Source organism: Nycticebus coucang, chromosome 12 (assembly GCF_027406575.1).
Source record: "Nycticebus coucang isolate mNycCou1 chromosome 12, mNycCou1.pri, whole genome shotgun sequence".
NCBI classification, from domain to species: domain Eukaryota; kingdom Metazoa; phylum Chordata; class Mammalia; order Primates; family Lorisidae; genus Nycticebus; species Nycticebus coucang.
The window spans coordinates 83,982,183-83,998,862 of NC_069791.1; the positions used below are offsets into that span (position 1 = coordinate 83,982,183).

Consider the following 16,680-nt stretch of genomic DNA (forward strand, 5'->3'; position numbering starts at 1 on the left):
ATTAACAAAGTAAATGACATAGCCCGTGCTCCTTTCCTTCTCTAGGGTTGATGCTGGGAAGCTGCACTATCATAGGAAAATTTTGAACAAAAATGGGCTCATTACAATGCAGTCCCACGTCATCCGATTACCCACTGGAGCCCAACAACATTCAATACTCCTCCTCCTGAACCGGTTTCATGTGGACAGGTACTGTTTGTAGAATTCGAAGCATCCAATTGCTTTTATGTTGCAGCTATACATATTATACGCTTTTAAAAATCAAAGCAAATCAGAATATGACTATAGTTTTATACAGATGTATTTGCTATTGTGGATGAAAGTAAGTTTTGCTCATTTGGAAAATCTGGAAATGATGCATGGAAGAAAGAAAAAAAAATCTATAACCTCACAGCTCAAAAATATGAACTGTTGGCTGGGCACAGTGGCTCACGCCTGTAATTCTAGCACTCTGGGAGGACAAGGTGGGTGGATTGCCTGAGCTCACAGGTCTGAGACCAGCCTGAGCTGAGACTGAGACTTCATCTCTAAAAATAGCCAGCTGTTTGGCGGGCGCCTATAGTCCCAGCTACTTGGGAGGCTAAGGCAGAGAATTGCTTGAGCCCAAGAGTATGAGGTTGCTGTGGACTATGATGCCCCGGTACTCTACCAAGGGCAACAAAGTGAGACTGTCTCAAAAACAAACAAACAAACAAAGAAACTGTTAGCATTTTGGTGACATTTTGGAGAGGTGTAAAAATTAAAGGAAATAAGTCAAACTTGATTTGTTATGTGGCAGAATTGAATCATGTCAGTTGCAAATTAGATATATTATAACATACAACCATAATAATCAACCTTATATAAATGAGGTGATGAGGTGCTGCTGAAAAAATGCAATGTGTAATATTGTATCATAGCAGACAATGCAATAAATGATTACTATGTGCACATTCCCTCTGAGTCTCTGAGAGTGAATAGGTTGTCTGATTATTCATTCTTTCTTTCGTTCTTTATTTTGAGACAGTCTCACACTGTCGCCCTGGGTAGAGTGCTGTGGGGTCAGCTCACCGCAACCTCAAACTTGGGTTCAGGCGATCCTCTTGCCCCTGTTTTTTCTATTTTTACTAGAGATGGGGTCTCACTTTTGCTCAGGCTGGTCTTGAACTTGTGAGCTCAAGCAATCCACCCGCCTCCACCTCCCAGAGTGCTAGGATTACAGGCATGAGCCACTGTACCCAGTCTGTCTGATTCTTTAATCCTTGCTATTGGGGTGACTAATTACATGGCACAGGAATGGAGGAAAGAAATGTTCTGCCACTCTGCAGAGGCCTCAGTCTAAACTCTACAACCCCATGTCCTCCTCTGTGGAAGGGGCAGAAGCCAGGGTGAGGAAAGGTCAAGCTGGTGGAGAGCCTAGGAAAAGCAACTCTGACCATCAGCATTCGTGGTAGAGGTAGGCAGTGCTGAGGGATAAGCGGGAGATGAATAAGCAAATCCTTCCCTGATTTGGGGAATGATTTTGTGATTCTCCCTGGCCAGTTGACAGAGTCCTTGCTCTTTACCCCCGTGGCCAGGTGTTCCCCGCAGCGGGGTGGGAGTGAACACTCAGAATAAGTTTTGTTTTATTTATTTTTTGAGAAGTCTCTCACCATGTTGCCCTCGGTAGAGTACTGTGGCATCACAGCTCACAGCAACTTCAAACTCTTGGGCTTAAGTGGTTCTCTTGCCTCAGCCTCCCAAGTAGCTGGGACTACAGGTAACTGCCTCAACCCCCAGCTATTTTTTTTTTTTTTTTTTGGTTGTAGTTGTTATTGTTGTTTGGCAGGCCCAGGCTGGATTCAAACCCGCCAGCTCCGGTGTATGTGGCTGGTGACCTAGCTGCTGAGCCACAGGTGCTGAGCCTCAGAGTAAGTTTTAAAGTCTAGTGCCCACTACATTCCACATGACGTGGCCTCCAAAAATACTTGACACACATGTATGAACAGTCTCTTGACTATTGATCTCCAGAGATGAAAATCATCTCTGCACGGCTGTCTAATAGCCTTCGAACTGGTACACAGTCAATACGTCATAATGTTCTAAACTAGTTTATCTTCTCACTTATGTTTTGGAAATACATTTGACCTTTGAATAATACTGGGGAGTAGGGCTAAAAATGAATGTATAACTTTTGACCAAAACTTAATGCTGATTAACATGAATTTTGTTGTATGTGTTATATGTATTATATACTGTATTATTACAACAAATAAAGAAAAGAAAATGTTACTAAAATCATAAGGAAGAGGCTCGGTGCCCGTAGCACAGTGGTTACCGTGCCAGCCACGTGCACCGAGGTTGGCAGGTTCGAGCCCAGGTTGGGCCTGCCAAACAGCAATGACAACTACAACAAGAAAATAGCTGGGCGTTGTGGTGGACGCCTGTAATCCCAGCTACTTGGGAGGCTGAGGCAAGAGAATCGCTTAAGCCCAAGAGTTTGAGGTTGCTGTGAGCTGTGACCCCACCGCACTCTACCCAGGGCGACATAATGAGACTCTGTCTCAAAAAAAAATCATAAAGAAGAGAAAAGACATTTACAGTACTGCACTGTATTTATCGATATTGTATGTTTGTGTTATCTGTGTTTACAAGATGAATTGTCTATATGAAGTGGTAGGCACCTGTGTCTGCAGACCTCAATCTATGGTACCTATCAAGCAGTTCAACTTTTTCATATAATGTTGTAACATTTTTCTCCTTCTAGGGAGCACTTCTAGCATCACTAGTGGCATTTCATAGGGGGCCCATGGTGACATTCAAGCACTAAAGATGATGAAAAATACACAGGAATTTTGAGAGATCACTTTTTCTGTGATAACAATTTACTGGAGAGACAAACTGCTCACAAAGAGATGATTAGTGTCATACGGCTTTTTAAACCAATAATCTCAACACCTGAACTCTCTGGAATAGGAGCAGGCAGGAGGTGGTTACTAAATTATTATAGTAGTACGTGTTGTATTACCATTAATTTTATGCACTTATGGCTTACTACTGCATATTTACATTTGTTTACATTTCTTTCAACTACAAATGGCAACATGTATGGTCTGTAAGTATTTGTGCATGTAAGTTTTGATAAATTTTGTGGTCTGGGGAAAGGCTCCTGTGTTGCTGAACCTGCCAATTGTGGGTGCAGCCTGGTACCAGGCAGCCTGATCCTGACCTAAAGTAAATTCCCAGGAGAAGTCTCACCTGGGTTCTGAATTTGCAGTAACAGGTGTGAGCATTCTAGCAGTAGTTTGATGATCATGTATGATACTGCAAACAGGACAGAAATAAAATTTTAACTTTTTTGATAGATTTGTGTGTATTTGATGGTAGTAAATGTCAAAATGGGCTAGTATCTACATATATTTTATGCATTCATGATATACCTTTTCCTAATTTTTTCAGTATTTCTAGGTTATATGGTTTGTCTGTGAACAATATTTCAAATTGTGGCAAATCTCCAAAAAAATTTTCAATATATTTATTGAAAAAGAAAAAAAAGGTGTAAATGGGCCCACCTAGATCAAGCCCATGATGTCAAACTTCAGTGTAGTACAGTTGTATTTCCAAAACATAAGTGAGAAGATAAACTAGGAGTTCAGAACATTATGACGTATTGACTGTGTACCAGTTCGAAGGATATTAGACAGCCGTGCAGAGATGATTTTCAGTGTAGTACAGTTGTGATAATTCACATTTTAATTAGTTATACTATCCATTAGAGTTAAATAGCTTTCTTGCCAAACTCATACCTTGAGTGCAGCCTATGAAGTACAGAGAACATGGGGTAGCAGCCATGGGGCAGGAGAGAGAACACGGCTTCTGTCAAGTTCTGTATTTGAATCATTGCCTCTCACTTGACCTCTTTTAACCACTGTTTTCCACTTGTGTAAAAAGGCCATGACAGCAGTGTGTAAAACGCATGTAGTTCCAGACAGTGCCCGTGGCTCAGAGGGTAGGGTGCCGGGCACATACACCGAGGCTAGCGGGTTTCAGCCAAGACCGGGCCTGCTAAACAACAGTGACAACCGCAACAACAACAACAATAGCCGGGTGTTGTGGCAGGCGCCTGTAGTCCCAGCTACTTGGGAGGCTGAGGCAAGAGAATCACTTAAGCCCATGAGTTTGAGATTGCTGTGAGCTGTGACGCTATGGCACTCTACCCAGGGCTACAGCTTGAGACTCCTGTCTCAAAATAAAATAAAATGCATGGAGTTCCTGTGCAGTAAATATCTGTCCCTTCATTTATTCTTTCACTTGTTGAGAGGCAGTACAAATGGAGAAGGGGACACAGTCTCTGAATCCCGTAGGTGTGCTTTCCCTTTCTCTAGGACTATGGGTCAAACCATGCCATCCTTGTCCAGCTGAACCAGCAACAAGGCTCTTCTCTGTACCCTTCCTAGTTTACCCTGGACACACATAGTCGAGAGCCCTTGACACTTTTTACTAGCTTCCATTGGTGGCTGTTGGCTTGGAAGCCTTTGGCATGACATCCACTTAGCAGTAGAAATGAGATGGAGGGTGGGATCAGTCATACCAGTAAAGACAGAGGCAGAAACCAGGACTTCAGGTCAGAGAGGTGCCATAATGTAGGGAAGAGAGTACCCAATTTATAAGAAAAAGACTTAAGTTTCTGTCTTAGGCTTGAATTTTGGGAAAGCCTATTAACTTCTTTATGAAATAATCCTGTCCTTTACCAAGTGATTTATAAAGAAATATATAAGGTGCTTCCTAAACTTTAGATGTATTATAAAGATGTTCGGTGTTTTATTTTTTTTGAGACAGAGTCTCACGTTGTCACCCTTGGTAGAGTGCTGTGGTGTCATAGCTCATAGCAGCCTCAAACTCCTGGCTCAAGTGGTTCTCTTGCCTCAGCCTCCCAAGTAGCTGGGACTACAGGCGCCTGCCACAACATCCAGGTATTTTAATGACGAGGTCTAGCTTTGGCTGGTCTCCAATCTGTGAGCTCAGGTATTCCACCCGCCTTGGCCTCTGAAGTGCTGAAATTACAGGCGGGAGCTACTGTGCCAGGCCACCCCCTTTTTTTGTTTTGTTTTGTTTAGTTTTGTTTAGCTGGTCCCTGCTGGGTTCACACCCGCCAGCCCCAGTGCATGGGGCCGGTACTCTAACCATTGAGCTACAGGCACCTAGGCATGTAAGGTGTTTTTTAAAGAACATTTTCCAGGCTGGGTGTAGTGATTCATGCATATAATCCTAGTATTCTGGGAGGCTGAGGTAGATGGAGTGCCTGAGCTTAGGCATTCGAGACCAGCCTGAATGGACCACCCCTAAAAAATAGCCAGGTGTGGTGGTGGGCACCTACAGTCCTAGCTACTCAGGTGGCTGAGGCAAGAGAATTACTTGAACCCAAGAATTTGAGGTTACTGTGAGCTGTGATGCCATGCTACTCTTCCTAGGGTAACAAAGTGAGACTCTGTCTTAAAAAAAAAAAAATTTTTCATTCAAATTTTGATCATTAAGTCTAGTTCATACACTGCCACTTGTTAGGTGACCTCAGACATGTGACCAAAATGCGCATAGGCACATCTCGCCAGCTATAAAATGTGGAATCTGGGCTGGGTGGTCTCTGGGACCCATGTGGTCATTTAAGTCATCCCTTTTCATCTTTAAAAAATAGGCAGTAGGCTCAGTGCCTGTAGCTCAAGTGGCTAAGGCGCTAGCCACATAACACCAGAGCTGGCAGGTTCAAATCCAGCCTGGGCCTGCCAAACAACAGTGACAACTACAACCAAAAAATAGCCGGACATTGTGGCTGGCACCTGTAGTCCCAGCTACTTGGGAGGCTGAGGCAAGAGAATCACTTAAGCCCAGGAGCTGAAGGTTGCTGAGAGCTGTGATGCCATAGCACTCTATCCAGGGCAACATAGTGAGACTCTGTCTCAAGGAAAAAAAAAAAAAACAGGCAGTAAATATTATTTCTAGCTGTAGATTTAAAAAAAAAAAAACTGTTGAGTTTTCCTTGCAGGAGAAGCAAATATGACATCCTCATGGAGAAGCTCTCAGCCATGCTAAGCACGCGGAGTAACCAGATGGAGACGCTGGGAAAGCTGAGGGAGGAACTGGTGAGCGCCAGGGGTTCCCATGTGCTGGGCTGGTGGGAGGTCTTTGTCAGGTGGAGATTAATGAATTGCAACCCAAACCCTGTTGTGGGTTTGAAACAAATGTGCTTTCCCTTTGTTTCTCTGAATGAGTTAACACTGTCCTTCATTTAAATTCTTGCTCTTGCCTGACTTATTTTCCCCTGTGGTTTGTTCTGGAAATTGTTATCAAAGTTCACATCTTGATATTTAGATTTACTTCCATAATCAAGCTTGTAATTTTGTTTTGGGGGTTTTGTACTGAAATAACAGGGTATCCTGAACAGGAGGTGAGACCAGGTAGGGAGGAAAGCAGTTGCTTGCTTTGTTTCTGGGCCCAGGAGCAGAGGCAGTGATGAAGTGAGTGTTAGAAGAAGAAAGGTGCAGGCAGTGCTGCTTCCTGTCTGATTTGAACAGTTTTCAGTGGAAAGTATGAAGAAGCCAGAATCGGAGATGGGAGGAAAGTAAGATTGCCCTGTAGGTTAAACTGTAGAATTTAGAACGGATAATCCAAAGTCAAGTTTTTTGGGTACCAGTAGTTAATCCCCAAAGGGACATGTGTATAGTTTTTGGATTTTTTTTTTTTTTTTTTTTTTGAGATAGAGTCTCACTATGTCACCTTTGGTAGAGTGCCATGGCGTCACCACTCACAGCAACCTCAAACTCTTGGGTTTAAGTGATTCTCTTGCCTCAGCCTCAGTAAACCCGCCCCAGCACCTGGCAATTTTTGTTGTTGTTATTGTTGTTTAGCAGGTCCAGGCCGGGTTTGAACCCACTAGCTCCAGTGCATGTGGCTGGTGCCCTAACCACTGAGCTGTGGGCGCTGAGCCAGACTTGTGTATGGTTTGATCACAGATCTCCATGTGGTTCTTTTTTTTTTTTTTGCAGCTTTTGGCCAGGTCTGAACCCACCACAACCTCTGGTATATGGGGCCGGTGCCCTATTCCTTTGAGCCACAGATGCCACCCCTCCGTACAGTTCTTACTTACTCCACACTACATTGGTGAAGCTTTAGTCTCTGATTTCATTGTTTATTTTTACCTGGGGTTTGTTCTGGAACAAAGAGTGGGAGACATTGTCTTTGATTCATTGCATGTCCAAATCTCTTTAAAACAAAGGTTACAAATTGGAGGCTTGCCGGTCAGACTTGGCCTGTTAAAAATAGTTTTTTTTTCTTTTTTGAGACAGTCTTGTTTCGTTGCCTGGAATAGAGTATCATAGTCTCAGCCTAGCTAACACAACCGCAAACTCCTGGGCTCAAGAAATCTTTCTGCTGCAGCTTCCTGAGTAGCTAGGGCTATGGATGCCCAGCACAGTGCTCAGCTAATTTTTCTATTTTTAGTAGAGATCCCTCTTGGTTCAGGCTGGTTTCCAACTTCTGAGCTCATGGGATCTTCCTGCCTCAGCCTCCTAGGATTACAGGCAAAAAATAAGTTTAACCTAGTATTTTTTTAAATTGAGATTTTACATAGAAGTCTATGTTTTCAACTTCCCTTAAAAAGTCAGTACCTCTGGCAAGCCCAGACCAGTGATCTCATGGCAATAGGTAGCTAGAGCTAGCTGTGCACTGGCCGAGCCCCACAGTGTCCCTATATCCTGCTACTTCTCAATGCTGAGGCAGGGAGCCAGTGTCATCACATGTGCACTGCTTTTTGTGGTAGGGGATAAGTGTCTGTGTCTGAGTCACAGTGGAAAACAAAAAGTAGACTAGGAAGACCTCTTTTAGGAGATCCTAGGAGAAATAAAGGAAATCCCCACGCACTTAATAAACAAATATCCAACCACTCTTTTGGCCCAGAGAAGGAGCTAGTCTGGTCTCAGGTCAGCATGTGGACTGCATAAGCAACATGATTTGACTGCTTCTAGATATTAATTTACTCGTTCAACAATACTTGAGCTAATGTCTACTTTGAGTTAGAACTGTGTTCTGCAGTATGACAATGGAAGTTCATGAGGGTGACAGGTCTCATGCTGTCATGGAGCTGTCTAAAGCAGAACAGCTGACATGAAGAGTTGGAGTTTTGGGAGACCACAGCATGCTGGAAGTTACCAGTAACCCATACGGCAGCTGGTGGCATGTGCTGGAGATGTGAGTAGAGAGGAAGGTCAGGATGAGCTTAGAAGGGGCTGCCCTTAAGTTTTATCCCTGTGAACTGCTGGTGGCCATTTGTAAGCATAGAAGTCACAAGAAGAGCAAAGTGAGGATAGGCTGGAGGTGGGAGGGAGCTGGGAAGCCCATGAGGAGGTGACAGCCGTGAAGGCTAGAATTGTGCGAACAGCATTTTGGAGATGAAACCATCAGGACTTGGTGAGCACCTGTACATTATGCAGACAAGACTGAGGGAGAGGGCCTTAAGACGAAGCCAGTGTGTTTGGCTGGACTGGCTGTGCTCCCTGAGGTGTACTGGAGCATGAAGGCAGACTCATGAGGTCAGGGACCTTCTTTTCACTGCTGAGCCCCATTGTGAGGACAATGCCTGGCTCATAGAGGCACTTAGTAAATATTTGTTGAATGAACATTTGAATAAAGTAGAGAGTACAGAAAAAGGAGCAAGTTTGGGTGAGCAGGAGGCACACAACAAATTTGAGTTTAGAATGTATTGAGTATGAAGATCTGAGCCATTTTCCGGAGAGGTTAATGCCATGAATATGTATGCTGTCTTTTGGGGGGAGTTGGAGAGGTTCTCATTGCTTCCTCCTCCTTTTGCAGCCAGTTTGTGCAAGTCCTTATTGGCAGTCAAGACTGCATCATCTTCCCTTCCTAGGGCTTAGTACCATATGTTGAGGGCTGAGGTCTGATGGATGAGTTTCCATAGGATCTTCAACGATGCTGGGGGCACAGCTAGATTAACGATAGATGCCATTTACAAGCCAGTGGGTTTGAATGAGCCATACATGAGTCATCTGTATTGTTTTGATAGCCATATGTTCTGCCCCCACAAGGTCTAGAGTGCTGGTTAGTCTGAGAGTTGATCACACATATGTGTGGCAGCAGCAGTCTACAGATCTTTGTTGCCAGTCTCTCCCCTGGAACCTGGAAGATTCAGTGATCCCCCTTTGTCATGAGTACCTCCTGTTCAATCTATAACTTAGAGCCATGGTATCTTGCCTTACTCTTCCAGGGGTTGCAAAATCAAATGGCAGCAGTGCCCAGGAGGGTGATAGAAAGGAACAAAATGAGCCAAGTGTGTAAAACAAAATTTTTGATAGCAGTATAGATTTAAGAAATTAACTTTTCTCTTAACTACCATTAGAGAAAAGCAGCATAAAATGGTGATAAATGGCAGCTGACCTTCAGTTTCATTGTCCTAGGGTCTGATGGGGAGCATGAAGGCTATGGCCTTGCCTAGATGGCTGTGCCCTCCTGAAGGGAAGCAGCTGGTGCTCAGTGCATATCAGCTGTTGCTGTGAGCAGCTGCATTGGTTGTCAGGTCATAGCTTTTCAAAAGAAGCCAGAATCTGGTCGGTCCTTCCTTCCTTTCTCCCTCCCTTTTTTAATGAAATCTCTTCACTTTTCAATGTTGACAAGTAAAGATGAGTAAATTACATTTTTTTTTTTGCAGTATTTTGTCTGGGGCCGGGTTTGAACTTGCCACCTCTGGTATATGGGGCCAGCACCCTACTCCTTTGAGCCACCGTCGCCGCCCATAAATTACTTTTTTATCCAGGCATGGTGGCTCACGCCTGTAATCCTAGCACTCTGTGAGGCCGAGGCAGGTGGATTGCTTGAGCTCACAGGTTCAAGACCAGCTTGAGCAAGAGCGAGACCCCATCTCTACTAAAAATAGAAAAACTGAAGCAAGAGGATCTCTTGAGCTCAAGAGTTTGAGGTTGCTGTGCCAAGGCCATGGCACTCTACCCAGGGCAACAGCTTGAGATTCTGTCTCCAAAAATGAAGACATTACATAGATGAAAAAGCAGGGCCTGCATGGGAGGCTGCCCTTTGGTAACCTCTGCAGAGAGGATGTACTTAGTATCATTTTGGTTGTACCAGCCATGCAGAAATACAAGTGATAGGAAGGACATCTCATCATCATTTTGTTATAATTTCACAGGTAGACCACCTTCTAAAAATTTTTATACAAATTTTTCCATCTATTTTTTCCGCTGCCCATGGAAGACATGTGTACATGCATATATTAATAATTAATACACTTGTTGGGAAAAAAAAATCAAAACATGAAAAGGTATCAAGTAAAAACCCCCCTCCCACCTGGCTCATCCCCACACTTGCATACCCTTCCAGGATCTCTTTAGGCAGATCTCCTTTCCTCTCTCATAATCAACAGGTAGAATCACGTATAACCTACTTGGGACCTTGCTTAGTTTCCCCAACAATGTAGCTTGGCAGTTTTTCATGGTTAGTACCTCCAGCATGTCTCCATTTAAGATAATTAATTTAGGTCCTGAACTTGTGTTAACTTATATAACTTTTTAGTCATTTCAAACATTTTGTTTGTACCTAATAGTAGCTTTTAAATTGTGTTTTGGCAGGGGCTGTGCGAAAGGACATTTAAGCGTCTGTACCAGTACATGCTGAATGCTGGACTAGCCAAGGTGGTTTCTCTTCCCCTACAAGAGATACACCCTGAATGTGGACCCTGTAAGACAAAGAAAGGTAATGGCAGATCTCAGCTTGTTCAGTTGGCTGGATAAAGGACTCTTACCTAAAGCTCTGGAGCCTTCCTTTCTGATCCCATTTTGCCTTGTGGCGTGACTTCACATGTTCATTCAACTGCTAATGCCTGAATGCCTGACTCAGAACCTTCCATATCAAAAGTGCCCAGAAAATGTTTGCTTTTGCTGTTCTTACTTCAGCAAACATCTCTATGTGGTGTCCTCCAACATCTCAAATTTACAGGGCCCAAAGAACAAGTTCACATTTTCTTCTGACACTTAAGCCACTTTCCATTCTAAGTATCAGCTCTGTGCTGTGTGGTCTCATCTCCTAGCTCTGCAAGGTGGGTAATGTTATTACCATTTTCTATGTAAGAAAATTAAAGTTAAGAGATGCTAGGTAACTTAGCAATCAGCATGCAGCAAAGGTAGGAGTTGAGCCTTCTGAGAAAGTTAAACTAAGGACAATAGCCTGTAAAACTTAAAAAACCCTCCTTGCTCCTTTATTTTTCTCTGTTCTTCACTTTTGTCCCATGCTGTTTGGCCTCCTAAGTAACCAAAATGATTTTTTTTTTTTTTTTTTTTTTTTTGAGACAGAGCCTCAAGCTGTCACCCTGGGTAGAGTGCTGTGGCTTCACAGCCCACAGCAACCTCCAACTCCTGGGCTCAGGCGAGTCTCCTGCCTCCACCTCCAAAGTAGCTGGGACTACAGGCGCCCACCATAACGCCCGGCTATTTTTTGGTTGCAGCCGTCATTGTTGTTTGGCGGGCCCGGGCTGGATTTGAACCTACCAGCTCAGGTGTATGTGGCTGGCACCTTAGCTGCTTGAGCCACAGGCACCGAGCCAACCAAAATGATTTTAAAAGCAGAGGGTTAGAGCTTTCAGTAGAAAGTGAGAGTCAGAATATATGTATTTCTCCACACTCCACCCAGACTCCACCATAGTGATGACAAGGATATAAAAGGAATCAGCCCTCAAGTACAAAGAGAATGGGGTAGGAAATGACAGCAGAGACAGCTGGCAACAACATTTTGGTTCTCAAAGGCAGATGGATAAATGGTGACTGATGAAACAGACTGGGAAAGCTAAGTGTGTGTGAAGTGTGATAGCCAAGAATCGACACCTCCAAACTTGAAATAAACTAAAACATTCGAGCTTCCAGGTGCTTTTGAAAGCACAAGGGTGGATGGGGCTACAGATGAGAGGATTGGCTGATAGTGCACGTGGGAAGTTGTACCCCCTTTAAACGCTCTTTCCCGGAAAGGCGTAAATCTGGAATTATCTCAAAAGAGCTTGTGCCAGAGGGTTTCTAGACTTAGAGATGTGATACCAGGCTGGGGATAGGGCACTGTGCCCAAAACAGATATGTGACAGTCTCCATAGGTGAGAATCCTCCCAACTACCATTCCCATGTTGGCTATCTCTTGGTTTATGCTATCATTTGATGTATTTCCTAAAAGGGAACGTGAGCTTCTAGAACCAGTTGACTTCTAGAATACTAATGACCAGAATTTTGGTGCCCTAGGCCAGAGCTGGCGATTTCTTTAATGAAGAAACTGGTGAGTCCAAGAGGAAAGTCCCCCAAATACTGAAATTCAGAGGTTTGTCACAAATAGCAGCCCCTGCTGGTTCACCCTTCACTGAAGTCCACCTGATGGTAACCTCTCCCTTCCTCTTGTCTACCCTTTGGAACACAGGGCTTTGGGCAGCATGTTACTGTTCCACCAACTGTTGGAGGAAAATGTAAAAAAAAAAATCATAGGAAAAAAAAAAGTGAGGAGCAGAAGAACAAAAAAAGAATCTTCAGAGAGGAGAAGATATTGTGTCCAGGAAACCAGAACAAGAAGCTAGATAGAAGAAACATGCAGATACTAAATTGAACCCTTGGGCTCGGCGCCAGCCACACACACCTGAGCTGGCGGGTTTGAATCCAGCTGGGCCCACCAAACAACATTGATGGCTACAACCAAAATAGCTGAGTGTTGTGGTGGGTACCTGTAGTCCCAGCTACTTGGGAGGCGGAGGCAGGAGAATTGCTTGAGCCCAGGGGTTGGAGGTTGCTGTGAGCTGTGATGCCATGGCACTCTACCTAGGGTGACAGCTTGAGGCTCTGTCTCAAAAAAAAAAAAGAAAGAAAAAAAAATTGAACCCTTGGAAAGAAAAAGAACTGTGACTATTGCAATTAAAGATTTAGTGGAGATGGTAAGATAAAAGTTGAGAAAAATCTCTCAGAAAGAGCAAAAAGTCAAAGGTGATGGAAAATGGGAGAGCCAAGTTGAAAATAAGAGACTGAACTTAAAATGTCCAATCTCCGCATCATAATGGTTCCAGAGAGAGTGTGTATGAGTGTGAGTGTGCACAGGACTGCAGAAGAGATTGTGTGAAATGACACAGGAATTTTCCCAGATTTTGAGGACATAATTTTCCAGATCAAAAGACCTATCAGGTGCCTAGAAAATGAACATAAAGAAACCCACACACAGATCCCAAGACTTCAGTGATCTGGAGATAAAGGGCCTCCAGAGAGGAGACATCAGTCAGATTTCCCAGCATGACTGACTAAAGCTGGAAGGTGATATGGCAGCAAAGCCATCAAAATTCTAAAGGAAGGAGACTTTCAATCTGAAGTCCTTTATTCAGCTTTACCACCAGTCAGGAATGAGAACTAGGACACATTTGTACCTGTCCACACAATTCATCTCCCATGTTCCCTTTTGAGAAGTTAGTGGAGGGTATATTGCATCAAACAACAATAAACTAAGAGGCAGAAAGACATGAAGTCCAGGAAACAGAGGAGCTGACGGAAAACCCCAGGGAGAAGGTGAAAAGACATTGAAGTGACAGGGTCAGAGAACAAGCAGTCCATCCAGGCATAGGGAGGAAGGCCCAGGATTGATGGGGTCCATGTAAATGTTGCTGAGTGCACGTGAACATACTGAGAGGGAGCTGTACTTCATGCTCAGAAAGTCTGGGTGTGGATGAGTGATAGGCACATGGAAAACCTAGCAAATGGAAACAAATGAGTTATTAACTCAAAGGAAAACCAAAAGGTGTACAAAAGGATTGCTTAGGGCCTGTGTGCGTGACTTTGTAGGCATAGCAGGTAACCTATGGAGACTGGCTTCATCAATGTGCTGAAGGGGGTCAGGCCCACAGCATCCCCACCACCTAGTTTGCTGCCGCATAGAAGGCAGGCAGCAATATTTGTTGATGGAATGTGAACTGGCAGTCCAAGAGAATTTTGTGTCTGAGAAAAGTCTTGTGGAGGAGATGGTAACAGATAATTACAGTATTACAGATGTATAAACAAAGAAGGAACAGCTAGGAGGTCTAGAGCAAAACCTCATCTTAGAGGCCCTAGCTCTTAACACATTCTTTATTGCTGAGTAAATGTGTGGTTGATTGAATGATTGGAACTCAAGGGAAGGAGTGGGTGGCATCAGCCTTTGAGTAGAGAGGAAATTAGAAAGGATTGCTGGGTCCTGTGGCAAGGAAGAAAAGGTTCACGGAACTGAGAGGTGTCCTGGGGAACTTAACTGTTTGGAGATTCTTTAGTGGCCTGTGGATCTATTAATCATTTTTATTTCCTGAGCTGTTGGAAGAAAGATGTTAAAAATAAACAAATTGGGGTACATTTATCTTTAAAGAGAAACTAAAGAAGAACCTTAGTTCCTTAAATAACCTGCTTTGCTAGGCAGACAGCCATAGAGAAAGGCTTCCCTCAAACTTGAGGTCCCTGGAAATCAAAACTAACCATTTGAAACTAACAGACACCTAAATGAGCTTTGAAGCATGACAGCCCTGGGTTAGAATTCTTGTTCCATCACTTTTTGGTGGGTGATTTTCAGCAAGGTAGTTGACTTTGTATATCTCACCTAGATTTTCTGGGAGTGGGAACACTACTTAGTTTCTAGGGTGTTATGGGGCCTATAGGTGACATGTAGGTCAAATCTAGCAATTTCTAGTATTATGTTTTGTTTGACTCACAGTGTTTGTTTTGGTCAAATTTGTTTGTTTTTTTGAGACAGATTCTCACTCTGTGCCCTGGGTAGAGTACCATGTCGCCATAGCTCATAGCAACTGTAAACACTCAGGCTCAAGTGATCCTCTTGCCCTCAGCCTCTGAGTAGCTGGGACTACAGGCACCCTCCACAATGCCCTGCTATTTTTAGAGATGGTGTTTCACTGTTGGCTCAGGCTGGTTGCAAACTCCTGAGCTCAGGCAATCCACCCACCTTGGCCGCCCAGACTGCTATTTTTTTTTTTTTTTTTTTTTTTTTTTCGAGACACAGTCTCAAGCTGTTGTTCTGGGTAGAAAGCCATGGCATCACAGCTCACAGCAACCTCAATCTTTGGGCCCAGCCGATTCTCTTGCCTCAGCCTCCCAAATAGCTGGGACACCAGGCACCTTCCACAACGCCTGGCTATTTTTGTTGTTGTTGTTGTTGTCTTCATTGTTTTAGCTGGCCCTGGCCAGGTTCAGAACCACTAGCCCTGGTGTATGTGGCTGGCACCGTACCCACAGAGCTACGGGCACCACCCCAGTGTGCTAGGATTATAGGCATGAGCCACCGCGCCCAGCTTGTTTTCATCAAATTTGTTATTGGCATTTAAAAATCAGAAATTTTCACCTAAAATGTTTGACTTTTAATATCTCTATAAAAATAAAATTAGGCAACATTGGACTGCATTTATTTAATAGCATTTGGCTAGGTAGAGAAGTGCTGTTCCATTTCCATGGCACCTACCTTCATCATCACCAAGAATACTCTGCTTGCTGCTGTGTAACCCACAGCCTGCTTCACTCTGGTGTGTCATCTCCCTGACCCTTGGAGGTGCTTCCATCGTAGGTCCTGCACAGTCAGTGGTCCTAGTCATCTTAAGGCCTTGGGAGGAGACTTCACAGAAGAAGAGTCAGCGGGACTCAGAGCACAGATAATAGTAGCTTCAGCTCCTCATGTGAGATTAAGAGGGCAGGCACCCATGATAATAACAATCAGAATATTTAGACTTTCACACGCTGAGCCATTCTGATCATAGGAAGCTCATCTCATTCCCACAGTGGTCTCTTTGCCTACCCTGTTGTCTACTTCTGTGTTGCTCAGGCTGGAAACCCAGGCTCACGGTCAGTCCTCTCACTTCCGTGGTGCATCACAGCTCAGTTATTTATCAGTGTGACTTTTTTTACAGCTAGGTTGTAAGTCTGTGGCATGTCTGCTTGGAACAGACTAGGAACCAAATACATGCTTAGCACATTTAATTAAGTGCCATTTCAGTTTTCTTGTGTAGGAGATGGGATGAATGCACAGTTTTCAGAGTTTTTTTTAAGTTGTTGTTCCCTTGAGCTTATTTCTCTGATTTGCAAAATTAATGTGAAAACTTCCTTTTAAGGCATTATGGAGTAGAAAAAAACTTCAATAATAAATGAAGACAATGTTATTACTTCATGTAACTTTACAAGTGTGCCTAGGGTATAGTACGCAAATTATTTCTAAAATTTCTTAAAGAAGGCAGCGCCTGTAGCTCAGTGGGCAGGGCGCTGGCCCCATGCACCAAGGCTGGTGGGTTCAGACCCAGCCCCGGCCAGCTAAAACAACGACAACTGCAACAACAACAACAACAGAAGAAACTAGCCAGGCATTGTGGTGGGCACCTGTAGTCCCAGCTACTTCAAAGGCTGAGACAAGAGAATCGCTTGGGCCCAAGAGTTTGAGGTTGCTGTGAGCTGTGACACCACGGCACTCTACCCAGGGCTGCAGCTTGAGACTATCTCACAAAAAATATAAATAAAATAAAATTCCTTAAAGAGCTTGGATTTAGGCATATTTGAAATGCATATTTCATTGCATAGAATATCGCAGTGATCTGTTTTGCAAAAAGTGAAAAAAACCTTTATAATGAAAACAGTCACCTGAACTGATCTGTTTTGCAAATTTGGATTATTTTCTTCT

General features: G+C 43.7%; 1 protein-coding gene and 1 non-coding gene across 3 annotated transcripts in view; both read left to right on the forward strand.

The window, feature by feature from the left end:
* Window positions 1-16,680, forward strand: part of GTF3C1 (general transcription factor IIIC subunit 1) — a 102,425-nt gene that overhangs the window by 15,231 nt on the left and 70,514 nt on the right. For both annotated transcript variants that reach the window (XM_053554664.1, XM_053554665.1), the window contains exons 4-6: window positions 46-189; window positions 5,999-6,095; window positions 10,605-10,728. In XM_053554664.1, coding sequence (XP_053410639.1) covers window positions 46-189; window positions 5,999-6,095; window positions 10,605-10,728 — 365 coding nt within the window. The remainder of the gene's footprint in view (window positions 1-45; window positions 190-5,998; window positions 6,096-10,604; window positions 10,729-16,680) is intronic.
* Window positions 3,109-3,294, forward strand: LOC128563007 (small Cajal body-specific RNA 16). The gene has a single exon (XR_008373684.1). It is a non-coding gene; the product is annotated as a small Cajal body-specific RNA 16 (non-coding RNA).